At 42.6% G+C, this 13,320-nt stretch overlaps 1 protein-coding gene across 3 annotated transcripts in view; it reads right to left on the bottom strand.

Annotated features, from left to right (window-relative positions):
• TRIO (trio Rho guanine nucleotide exchange factor) overlaps positions 1 to 13,320 on the bottom strand; it is a 217,794-nt gene that overhangs the window by 164,942 nt on the left and 39,532 nt on the right. For all 3 annotated transcript variants that reach the window (XM_069958561.1, XM_069958563.1, XM_069958562.1), the window contains exons 6-10: positions 12,035 to 12,157; positions 5,236 to 5,427; positions 3,946 to 4,077; positions 541 to 771; positions 155 to 277 (exon numbers count right to left, since the gene is read on the bottom strand). In XM_069958561.1, coding sequence (XP_069814662.1) covers positions 155 to 277; positions 541 to 771; positions 3,946 to 4,077; positions 5,236 to 5,427; positions 12,035 to 12,157 — 801 coding nt within the window. The remainder of the gene's footprint in view (positions 1 to 154; positions 278 to 540; positions 772 to 3,945; positions 4,078 to 5,235; positions 5,428 to 12,034; positions 12,158 to 13,320) is intronic.

Genomic DNA, 13,320 nt, shown 5'->3' on the forward strand with positions numbered 1-13,320 from the left:
ACTGTTATAATGTAATCACTTACATATCATTGCATTCACACATATAAAAGTTTCATTTGATTTGAAGTACTCCTCCGTGGTGCACAATATTTTCCTTTGTGTCAATGAGTGTACTTGAGGGTTTTTTTTATTTATTTTTTTTCATTTTTCTCACCTGTGCAACTTCTTCAAAGTCTTCATGACGTTTTTGCAACGCCCTTGCTCTGTGGAGAGACTTTCCTACACCTGTGTGTTTACTAAGAAAAGCTTCTCCATGGTTCTCAATCCAATCCAGCACCTATACAGAATACACAGAATGGGGTTGAGCTGTAGTTACCAACAGACATATGTATGTTGTACAGATGGATTACATTTGTTATCATTGAGCACTTGAAAACAAACTACAGTCAGAAAATATAGGGTTGTAGTTTGAAAAGCCCCTATCATACTTTGCACTGAAGAATAAAAGCATTTTTATTGAAGAGGTTAACATAGACATGTACAATGCAGTAAACAAGCAAACTCCTTGGAATCTTGTGCTCATTTACAAATGTAACTTACCTGCTGAACATCTTGCTGGAAAACACAGAGCTGTAATCGCTGATGTAATCGAACCTTACGATGTTGCCATATGTTTTCCAGCTGCCGTTGATGGTGCAAAACTTCATGGACAGCATCTAAGACGTGATGTACCGCCTTTGAGTAGTTGGCAGAGGCAGTTAGAGAATCTGAGCTGCCAGGAGTTAATGGCCGCTGTAGTTTGTCAAGCAAAGATTTTCCTTCTTGACTTACCTTCACACAAAAAGATAAATAAGATTGTGTTAGGTTTTTATGTTTTCAGTACTTTTCAACACCCTCACTAGAATATGTGACCCTCAAAATGTGTGACCATCAAACATTTACCATCTATCGCATAGGTCAGTATTAATTATTACTTGTGGGAAAACCCTTTTAAACAGAAGTCGTACCAGTTACCAGGTCTAGCAGTTTTTTTCTGTGGCTTACAGAAAAGCAGTATCTGTTACTCAAACTAGGTATGGTCCGAACCTGCCGAGGTTCAGGTTCGTATGAACCCGAACGCTCGGCAGCAGATTGCCGCTGTGTGCCCGCTCCGTGGAGTGGGCGGATCCAGTGGGAGTAACGCCTGGAAAACTGGGATACAGCCTATGGCTATATCCCAGTTTTCCAGGCGGTCCTGCCGCTGGATCCACCTGCTCCACTGAGCGGGCAGACAGCGGGAATCATTACCGAGGGTTCGGGTTCGTACGAACCGGAACCGAACTCTGTTCGGATCATCCCTAACTTTTTTTTACAGTTCTCTTGAAAAATTAAAGCATCAATGTCGTTATAACTTTCAAAGCCTAAATCAACAGTAGATGGGATATAAAGCATGCCTGCAATTTACATTTGTTTGTTTTTATTCATTACAATGGAAAACAAAAGCGCTTCCTGTGTTCTTGCTCTAAACACAGGGATTCACGATTTTCCCAGGTCATGTGAATTCTCACAGAGAAGGCAGTAATGTGATTGATGGACACATTGAGCCGTGACTCTCTGTACTGGCCGGGACTTTGTGCCTTTAGTCTCTTTATTTTAACCAGCACAAGACAAGACTTCAGGAAACAGGACCTGGATTTCAAGTATAGCTTTGTTTTCCATAATAACTAAAAATATTATTATTAATATCATAATAATGTAAGTTGCAAACTTGCTTTATTTCACGTCTATTGAAGATTTAGATATTATTGATTATAACAGTGACACTAAGTTATTGCAATAAGCAAAAAAAGTTTTTTCATTATTAAGTCTCCTTTTATTAGAAGTTAATGCATGTTCAAAGTTACCACAGCAACATTGACATAGCTCAAGTGTCATGTAGGTAGGTACATCTGTGAATCTTCATTACATTATTCTTACAATATTATAGTAGACACCATGCTAGATTATTTATCCACATATTTCCAAGGAGTGCCAATTCTCTTCTCTATCCCTGATGTTGACTTTTAATATATTCTATATATTTAATATTTTTATATATACCTCTTACCCAACCCCAGGAAAAAAAAAACAACCCAATGTCACTGCAAATCTAGAAATTTAATACAAAGGTCACGGACCTTATGAAACCGGGATCGGGATCACCTATGTTCCATGCTGTCATTTCTTCAATTTGTTTAACTCCTTAAAGGGGTACTTTAAGCGGGCTTTTTTTTCGATCTGGCCGGGGAGGCGACTGAGGGCAACGAGAGTTTTTCCACTCACCTCCCCGGTTCCAGCGGCGCGTCCCGTATGGTGACACTCCGGTCCCCGCTGCCCGGCCGCTTCCTGGTCTCTAACGCAGACTTGAGACGTGACGTTTCAAGTCCGCTCAGCCAGTCAGTCATAGAGGTGGTATCCCGGAGCGCCGTGATACGGGACCCGCCGCTGGAACCGGGAAGGTGAGTGGACGTCGTTGCCCTCAGCCACCTCCTCGCCGGTCAGATCGGACCCCCCCCCACCAGAGTACCCCTCACAGTCAATTTTATTTAGCACTTTGGTTTTTATCTCCTCATATTAAAAAGGTCATAGCGCTTGCATTTTTCACCTACATACCCCACATTAGCCGTTATTTCCTGTGACCTAAATTATTTTTTGGTCTATGGGGCGTCATTTTTGTTCCATGATCTGTACTTTATGTTAGTAGCTTTCTTGCGTATACATGTTGCATGCAACATTCTGATCACTGATTACAATTTTTCAAAATTTGATTTGACCAAAAATCTGCCTATTGCTTTTAGCTAACAGGTCCCTCCTTACCATCTTGTTCTTTAGAGAATTTCTTAGTTGCTGAAATAGGGAGTGTTCTACAGTCCTTAACCTATTTATTAATTCTAACCAAGGTAAAATATGAAGGAGTGGGTGGACCATATGACCCTCTATGGCCATCCATGGTTTGGTCCCGGTGGAAGTGCAAGTCCACTAGGCGCCGTAGAACCAATGCTATAGGGTAAAGTCTTGGATCTGGCAACCCAGCACCCCCACTTTCCATTCTATAACTAATTCTACATCCTCTACTCTTCATATACAGTTAGAGAACACTGTCCTCAATCTCCTGAAGACAACACCAGGGGGATGTATTGAAATTTCCTCAAAGATATACAGGAAATATGGAATTATGTCCATCTTAAGGACTTTTATCTTACCGAACCATGATAAAGTCCTAGAGGAGTATTTTTATACTGCGCCCTTAAGAGATTAAGGTCACTCCTCATTTTCATCATCCCACTTCCAGGTGTAGGTGTATGTAAATGTAAATATATATTGTTCTTGGTCAGTCTAGGGTTAACAGGAGAGTGTTCTGCCCGGAAGTGCACTTAAAACTTTCTTATGTTTCTATGGGTCCAGCATTTAAATTATGCTATTATTGAGAGCCATTTCAACTTTAAATGTTCAAACAAGTTTCAACATTTTTATTTCCCAATACCATGTTTTTTGGCATAACGGAATAAAAGTTTGATGTTTAAACTTAAGGTAGAGGAAAGTTAATATTTTAGGCCTTTCATCAGAGGGAACTTGCTGCACAGGGCGTTAACACAAAGGAAGCTCCGCTCACTTAAATGGAACAGAGTTCCAAAACCCCACCCAACAGTGGTGCTGTCTCTGAAGAAAGTGGCCATGTTTTTGTAGCACTGGATAACCCCTTTAAGTCCTTTACATCAGACTTACATGCATGACAAAACTTGCAGGGGATGCATTGTGAGCCAAGCGAACTTCATAAGCAGCAGGTCTCAGATGTATATTACAGCTGACACTCTTCAGATGGAATCAATTGAGAAATCCAAGCCATTAGGCTGTGTTCACACATTGCAGTTTCATGGCAGTACTGCATAATTTCTGTGAAGACGCTGCAATATTGCAATGAAACTCCAACATAAACACAGTCTTAGCTGCCACAGTGAACAGAATGAATTGTATACAGAATTTTACCTCAGAGTAAGCCACTGTGATATGTTCATAAATTCCTTGATGATGATGTATAGCATCTTCCAAATCTTGGAGCTCAGACGGAAGCTCTACTTTACCACAAGCCTTACACCACGAATCCACATTGCTCATGTACTATTAGGGAAAAAAAGACCATAATTAAGAGTCGAGAAAAAACAAAAAATCCACTTTTTTTTGCAAATATTTCCAGAATTAATTCAAAATAGGGCTGGGTGAATAATCAAACTCAAATAATTGGACTCACGATTTGATCCTTTATTTAAATCGCAAATTCAATTTAAATCACAAAACTATCCTCTGTTCTGCAGGGGGAGGGAAATGCCCTGTTGATAAATTCTGCCATTTATATCTACAATTCTGTTACAACTAATTTCAATTCAAGAAGCCATCACAAGATGCATGTCCCCTGTTACTCTATTAGTTAGTAGGGGGGCAACTGTCCTCTGTTTCTCAGGGTCTGTGGGATCCCAGTGGTTGGACCTCCACTAGTTAGCTAGTTATCTTCTATCCAGTGAAACAGGGATAACTCGGCATCTGGGAATAACATATTTTCTTTAGGTTTTTTTGGTGTCTTATCTAACATTTCCACACTACTTTTGCTATAGAATACTTTTGCTGCCTTGTTACTTGTTAGTGCTGGGCGATAAAATAAAATTAGAAAATTGATAAGATTTTTTTTTTTTAAATCATAAATACATCAGCCTCCAAATTCAAAAACTCATACTCCACAGTTTTGTCAAGGCTCTTGTCGGACGGCCGGGCCGAATCCCTCCGACCGTCCTGAGTCCTGGCCGCCCTCTGCCGCGTCATTGGCTGAGCACAGTTATGCTCAGCCAATCGCAGCTGAGCAGCCGATGATGCGGCAGAGGGCGGTAGGCACTCAGGACGGTCGGAGGGATTCGGCCCGGCCGTCCGAAGATGACTTCACTGACTGAAGATCGGAGACAAGTCGGCACGTGACAGGTATGTATAGCGCACCACTCTTCCGGGTACGCGGCTGGGGGTGGTGGGACACGGGGAAGGGCATCGTTCACAAACATAACATACATTACAAAGTTGTATAACTTTGTAATGTGTGTTATTCTGTGAATAATTCTTTACCACCGCACTACCCCTTTAAATGCACCACGACTCCTATCTTTAAAATTTTCTATTCCCAGGATACCCCTTTAGCAACATGTTAGTCAAACATGGGAACTTTGGAAAGCGACAAAGCCCATTAATTTTGTAAAAAAAAATATATATTTTTTTTAATTATAATTTAGCACTAACCTGCTCGGCTTTCTGATGAAAGACCGCAGACATTTCCAATAATGTACTTCGTTCATCAAGAGCAGCTGCAAACATCTTCCACTCTTGTTCAAGTTGGCCAGCAATCTGCCTGATCTGCAGTGAAGCGTAGTGTCCAGATTCCACGAGTCTATTGGCTACTGATGTAATTCGATTAATGTTTACGTAAACATTCTATGAGAGAACGCAATGAGAAATTTGAGTTACTAAGAATTATATAGACAAAAGTTTTACAACTTATATCCCTTTCCCACCAGCTTTAAAGGAGAAGTCCGGCCAAAATTATTTTTTTATATGTTATTTATATATGTTATATATATGTTATTACTGATGGAAAGTTATACAATTTTCTAATGTACATTAATTATGGGAAATGCTCCTATACTGCTATTTCCCATAATTTAGTGTACCAGGAAGTGTTAGAATTCTCTCAGAAGCAGTGACGTCACGACGAAAGGTGTAATTCCTATGGAGTGTCCAGCAGGGGGCGCACTATATATAGAAGTCAATGAGTACCATTGACTTCTATATATAGTGCGCCCCTGCTTGACACTCCATTGGAATTACAATGGATGTGTATGTAATGTAATATACAGTGTTTTTGATTGAATACATTTATGAAATACTTTGGGTAGCAAGTGTCCTTGCTCCCCAAAGTATTCCATAAATGTAAGCAATCAGTACATCACAGTAAGCCCGCCGCCCGCCGCTACCGAACGCCCGCCGCTGCGGACTACTCTCAACTACTACTCTCCCCACCTGCTCATAGCATGTGCAGGTGATGGGAGAGTAGTAGCCGGGTTATATGGCTGAGATCGCCGCCGCGATGCCGCGCAGGGGGAGCCGCTCATCACTGCAGCTATCATCCCCCTCCGCTCCCCCCTCCTGCTGCTTCCTTAGTCTATGTGATAGCTGACTTCCTGCCGGGCCGCCGCTCTCCGTTCACACGTGCCGGCGGCCGGGCAGGAAGTCAGCTATCACATAGAGTAAGGAAGCAGGAGGAAGGGAGGGGGATGATAGCTGCAGTGATGAGCGGCTCCCCCTGCGCGGCATCGCGGCGGCGATCTCAGCCATATAACCCGGCTACTACTCTCCCATCACCTGCACATGCTATGAGCAGGTGGGGAGAGTAGTAGTTGAGAGTAGTCCACAGCGGAGGGACACTCCATAGGAATTACACCTTTCGTCGTGACGTCACTGCTTCTGAGAGAATTCTAACACTTCCTGGTACACAAAATTAAGGGAAATAGCAGTATAGGAGCATTTCCCATAATTAATGTACATTAGAAAATTGTATAACTTTCCATCAGTAATAACATATAAAAAAATAATTTTCGCCGGACTTCTCCTTTAACCCTTTAAGGACGTTTTCGGTTTTTCCTCCTTGTGTTTAAAAGGTCATAGCACTTGCATTTTTCCACCTAGAAACCCACATGACCCCTTATTTTTTGCTTCACTAATTGTACTTTGCAATTACAGTCTGAATTTTTGCATAAAGTACACTGCGAAACCAGAAAAAAATTCAAAGTGTGGTGAAATTGAAAAAAAAACCTGCATTTCTTTTATTTGGGGGAAATGTGTTTTTGCGCCATTCGCCCTGTGGTAAAACTGACTTGTTATGCATGTTCCTCAAGTCGTTACGATTAAAACGATATATAACATGTATAACTTATATTGTATCTGATGGCCTGTAAAAAATTCAAACTGTTGTTAACCAATATACGTGCCTTAAAATCGCTCCATTCCCAGGCTTATAGCGCTTTTATCCTTTGGTCTATGGGGCTGTGCGAGGTGTCATTTTTTGCGCCATGATGTGATCTTTCTATCGGTACCTTGATTGCGCATATACGACTTTTTGATCGCTTTATATTACATTTTTTCTGGATTTGATGCGACCAAAAATTGCGCAATTTTGCACTTTGGGATTTTTTTGCGCTGACGCCGTTTACCGTACGAGATCAGGAATGTGATTAATTAATAGTTCGGGCGATTACGCACGCGGCGATAGCAAACATGTTTATTTATTTATTTATTTGTTTACTTTTATTTAAAACCTGGGAAAAGGGGGGTGATTCAGACTTTTATTAGGGGAGGGGGCTTTTTACTATTAACAACACTTTATTTTTTTTACACATATACTAGAAGCCCCCCTGGGGGACTTCTAGTATATACACTTGGATCTCTCATAGAGATCTCTGCAGCATAGATATGCTGCAGAGATCCATGAGATCGGCACTCGTTTGCTTTCGGCTGCTGCAGCCGAAAACGAACGAGTGCCGAGCCGAGGACGGCGCCATCTTGGACGCGTCCCCGGCCGGCATCAGTAACGGAGATCGCTCCTCCGGGACCTTGTCTCTCCCCCACTAGACACCAGGGAAACGTTGCCTCCGGTAATCGGAGGCAGCTGTCAACTTTGACAGCTGCCTCCGATTAGCTAATTAGCGGGCACGGCGATCAGACCGTGCCCGCTAATAGCAGCGGTCCCGGGCTACTCGCGGCACCCGGGATCGCGGCACTTCAAAGCGTTTGAGGTGCTAGTGCGGACATATGACGTACCGGTACGTCATATGTCCTTAAGAGGTTAAAGAGTCACTGTCATTTTTTTTTTTTTTTTTTTTTTTTGCAGACATCAATAGTCCAGGCGATTTTAAGAAACTTTGTAATTAGGTTTATTAGCCAAATATGCCATTATCTGCATTCAAAAAGCCTTTTCACAGTTCCCCCCCCCCCCCCCACTCCTTCCTCTTTTCCATTCACTGCAAAAAAAAAAAAATCAGGAAATTGTGACTTGTTGCATGAGTCACACTCTGTCTGTTTTAGGGAGAGGGGAGGGGGGAGGAGGGAATGACTGCAAAAAGCTGAGAACAAAGGTTTAGCAGCACTAAGCTGGGTGAACTCTGTATTCAGAGGTCAGAGAGGACGGGGGTGATAGAGGGTGATGTATTTGTAGATTAACTCTTTGTTGTCCTGTTTTGGTGTTTTATTTAGCTCTCTCCATAGGAGAACAATGAAGACAGGGGGGAGAGCTTCAAACTGCTTTTTCATGATAAAAATTAATTTTTCGGCTAATAAACCTAATTACAAAGTTTCTTAAAATCGCATGGACTATCGATTTCTGCAAAAAGAAAAATTCACGACAGTGACAGTTTAAGGGTTCTAAACTTTTACCAGTGTCGATAGGTGAAAACGTCCCCTAAAATTTAATCTGTCAGCTGTATATGAGGTACACAGCTTCTTACATTATCGGATAGGTCAAGGCCCATGGTCACACTGGAGGAGCTGCAGGGATGCACAGCTCAGGTGGGAGAATCTGTCCACAGGACAACTATTAGCCATGTATTCCCCAAATCTAGCCTTTATAGAAGAGGGGCAAGAAGAATTTTTTTTTTTTAAACAAGCCATAAGACGTCTTACTTGCAGTTTGCCACATGGAGGGGGCACAGCAAACATTGGAACAAGATGCTCTGGTCAAAACAAAATTGAACTTTTTGGCCTAAGGGCAAAAAGCAATGTGTGGTGGAAAACATTGCCCTGGACACACCATCCCCACAGTAAAACATGGTGGTGGCAGCACCATGCTGGACAGTTTTCCTTTACAGTGATAAGAGAAGCTGGAGAGTGTTTATGGGAATTCTGGAGGAAAATCTAATACAGGCTGTAAAAGCTCTACAGGATCTGTTGGCGCTATCCAAATAAATATTATTATTATTATTATTGACTTGAAACTGGTGCAAAACTCCAGGCCCTTATTTATTAAAAAAAAAAAAAAAAAAACACTTCCAGAGAATGCAAGATTTTTACTTATTTTCCCCCCTGACACTATTCATTTGGTTTTACAGTAGTCCTGCTCCTCCGATGCAGATTTCTGCCTGCTTTATTTCTCACTGTTCCTCTTCCTCTTAACTAAGTTAAGACTACATTTTCCAGTAGTCTTTGCTGTGCACACTGAGAATGTCCTGTTTCTCCCATCTCCATAACCATTTCTACATATCCTGTATTTCTGGAACCTGTTACTGTTGTGACAGCCCGCTTAGTCAATCACTGTCCGCTGCCCTGTTCCATCTTGGTCAGTGGTTGGCTGAGCAGGTTGTCACAGCAGAGACTGTTCATATGTGGAAGTGACAGCGGTGGAAGCAGTTGCAGTCCGCGAGGGACCCAGAGACACAAAAGGACGACCTGTGCAGCACAATGTAACTTTCTTAATGACAGAGTATCCATTTAAAGCAAGGGCTGCATGGACATCGGGCTGAACACTAGTTGAGGCAGTACAACAACTCTAGGAAATGTTCTGCTAGATATCACTTTAACATGTATCCCCCTCCTAAACTTTGTTTAAGATCAAGTACTCCCCCACATGGCAGTGATATTCCCAAGTGTGTGTGTGTGTGTGTGAGTACACGTGCTTGCATATGTGTATGTGTGTGTAATTACATAACACACACAAAATATATAATATATAGTATATACACACTTGGGTAGGGTTATATAGATGCCACCATGGGCCTTTAAGAAAAAGAAATGACCATTTAGTGATTTAGGTTTTCCCCCTATGATGGCACCAATGAAGAGCAGAGTAGATGTACCACGCCGAGGGAGGACCTCTGCCTGCCAAAATATCTGTAGTCTATAAAGCTTAAAAAACGTGTAAGGTGAACCCCAGGTTGCAGCCCTACAGATCTGGCCCTTTCAGCCCATGATGTAGCAATTGACCTAGTTAAATGGGCAACCAAACGCAGAGGGGATCTCTAAGACTATAGCCTGATAACAAGAAAAAATGATTTGCTTGATCCATCTAGCTATCACTTGGGAAGAAGTTGGCCTACCCTTATACTTTCCCTGGAACTGTAAGAGGAGGTTACTATACCGGTGACACAATAGTGGAGACTATAGATAGTGAAGGAGACACCTCCTTAACTAAATCTAGTCTCACCTTCTCTGGATGGGTTGGTACAACAGAAGGTTCCTGAATGTAGAAGGCTACTCTTCCAGTTTAAGTAATGGCTAAGAAAAAAAGCTAAACAGGAGAGAAGATTTTGAAGCTCCTAAAGAGATGTGAATGGAGCTTGGGTTAATCCTGTAAAAACTAAATTCAGGTCTTAAGGGGGCAGTCTGGGTTTCAATGTGGGAAAAAATACTTTCTGCTGCCTTAGCGAACCTCTTAATCCAGGGGTGTTAAACTAGTTTGTAGTCCAACAGAGCACTATTTGGACCCTTATGGTACTGGGTCTTAGTATTTTGTTTTACCCCTACTGTAGGAACTCAAGAATTAACAGGGATGTCAGGCGGGGAAACAACATATCATGCTTATCAACAAATCCAAGTCCTCAGATAAATCTGCTGGCTAAAAGGGTGGCAATAACTTGTTCTGATAGCCCCATATCTATGAGGAGCTGCCTCTCAATAACCAGGCTGTCAGGTGGAGACCCCTGAATTCCAGATGCAGAAACAGGCCCTGGCTCAGGTGGTCTGCTATCTCTGAGAGTACCAATGGATCAACAATGGGCATTTTGTTTAACCAGGGTGATCACAGCCTTCAGGCTAAAAGGGGGCAGACTAGGGACCTGTGCTGTATGATCTTCCTAAGTACTCGGGGTAAAAGCCCAATTGGGGGTGCATGGAATAATCCCCAATACCCAAGAAATACCCAAGACAGGTGTGGGGGAGAGAGCACAGTCTTAGCAGTGGCTCCCAGAGGAGATTTCTGCTGCAGGGAGACCAGGAACAAGCAGGTTGCCCAAGGTCCTTCTCTTTTCCTGACTCAATGAGAGGTGGGTAAACCTCCTCCTGCTCCAAAGGACAGGAAGCAGAAATTAAGGCTGAAGCAGCAGCTTTTTATGGATCCAAGATCCGTTTCCTGTCCAATGAAGCGGAAGGTGGACCTCTCCACGCGAGGGGAAACCTCTACTGCTCTGGACAATTCCTGACACAAACAGATGTGGCAGCGGGTAGCACTGTTTCAGACTAGAAAGAATACACAACTTCCTGTACGAAATGCAGCAGCTGATAAGTACCGGAAGACTTGAGTTTTTAAAATAGAAGTAAATAACACATTTTACCAAATTCTTACCATCAGTTGATTTAAAAACATTTTTCTCGAGTAAAGAGGTTGTTAATATAGACAACGACTAACTACTATTAGGGTCCACAGGAAGATTATTTGCCAAAGATTTGAAGCCAAAGCCAGGAACAGACTATAAACAGAGAACAGGTCATAGTGGAAAACCTGAGATTTCTCCTCTTTTTAAATCCATTTCTGGCTTTGGCTTTAAATCTTTGGCAGATAATCTTTTTGTGTAAATGGACCCTTACACAAAACAATTATCGGCCTTATTTGGCCGATAATGGTTTAGTGTAACAGCTCATGCTGAAATGCAACGATCAGCTGACATGCACAACGTTGACTTTCAGCGAAGTCTATAATTCCGGAAGCAATAGCGGCGGTTTGCTGCTCTCTTCAATGGGCCACCCAGACCATCTAAAAATCGTCTGGGCAGCCACCTCTGCAGCTCCCCGCTCGAAGTCTGTGCATGTATTGGCACAGACAGCGAGCAGGGAATGAGGAGGAAGTGAGCTCTGATCTGACATGGCAGCACTCTCTTCCTCTTGTAGATTAGGCCTTAACAGTCTGAACAATTAGGCTGACATGCTTAACTTCATTTTGTTGTCTTCATGCTGCCCTTGATAATTGAAATGATGAAATAAAATTAAGTTTAGTTAAACAAAACTAATAAGATCACATTAGCCCTTAGCAGGTAGCAATTCAAAGTTATAAGCTGCTTACCATACAATTCATAGCAAAATGATTGTGCTGTGTTTGAAGCTCCAGAGCTTGGTTGTGGCTGATGCCTATGTCAGAGTAACTTGTCAAAAATAGTCCTTTGTTATGCGCAATCCAGTCAAACATCTAAAGAAAACAAACAGCATTAGATGTGTCACAAAGTTAGCAAACAATAAGAGAATTAAGCAGTATGAGAACACTACTACCTAGGACCACTATGAATATTTCCTAGCCATGACTGCGGCAGCAAGTTGCTGAATGTGGGAGGTGCCGAGGGGAGCTGCCCACGTGATCGCTGATCGTCCGGGCAGACCATAGAGGATTGTGGCAGTTTGCTGCCGCTGCTCCTATTCCACGGAGCGACAGCAGCAGATTGCTGCTATCATGCTAACATGTTGAAAGAAAGACGACAGCAAAGATCACCCAACATGAACGATGTCGGCTGATCGTTGCCTTCTATTCCAGGGGGCGATAATCGTCCGTAACGGACGATAATCGATCTGTGGAATAGGGCCTTAAGGCTGCCTTTACACAAAGATTTATCTAACAGATTTTTAAAGCCAAAGTCAGGAATACATTTGTGAAGAGGCAAAATCTCAGTCTTTCCTTTATGACCTGTTCTCTGTTTATAGTCCATTTCAGGCTTTGGCGTTAAAAATCTGCCAGACAAATCTCTCTGTGTAAAGACACCCTAACATTCACAGAACCTGCCAGATAAACATCTTGTGCTCCAAAGATTTCCAGCACCCATAGAGCCCTAATAACTGCAGAATGTCTAGGTGGGGATTAAGTGGGTTAGGGAGATGTAGGTAGATGTCCTCATTAGTATGGTAAGTCACTTCAACTAGTTTCCCCCCATTACAGGCAGGTCACCTTATATGCAATCCCCCCCGTAGGTAGTGAACCCCCTCCCCCCGTAGGTAGTGAACCCCCCCCCCCCCCCATACACACCCACCCATCAATAGGTAGTATCCCCCATGTAGGCAGCCGCTCCCCCCCCCTTTTTTTTCATACTAAATCCTTATTTTCTCACGTCACCACAGTCAACCAGCATCTACTTTTCCTCCCTACTCAGCGCACAGTGACGTTACTCATTAGTCAGAGCCTTCAAGTAAGAGAGCGGCCTTTTACCGCAGGCAGAATGCTGCCTGTGGCCACAAGAGTTAAAAGGGCTAAGCACAGATGCCAGCCCTGCATTTACATATATTAATACACACAAGATGGTTTTTAACCCCTTGCCACTAAATGACATTCCCTCACATTATCCTGAATATATCTAGCCATAGACA

Source organism: Dendropsophus ebraccatus, chromosome 2 (assembly GCF_027789765.1).
Source record: "Dendropsophus ebraccatus isolate aDenEbr1 chromosome 2, aDenEbr1.pat, whole genome shotgun sequence".
In the NCBI taxonomy this organism is placed as follows: Eukaryota; Metazoa; Chordata; class Amphibia; order Anura; family Hylidae; genus Dendropsophus; species Dendropsophus ebraccatus.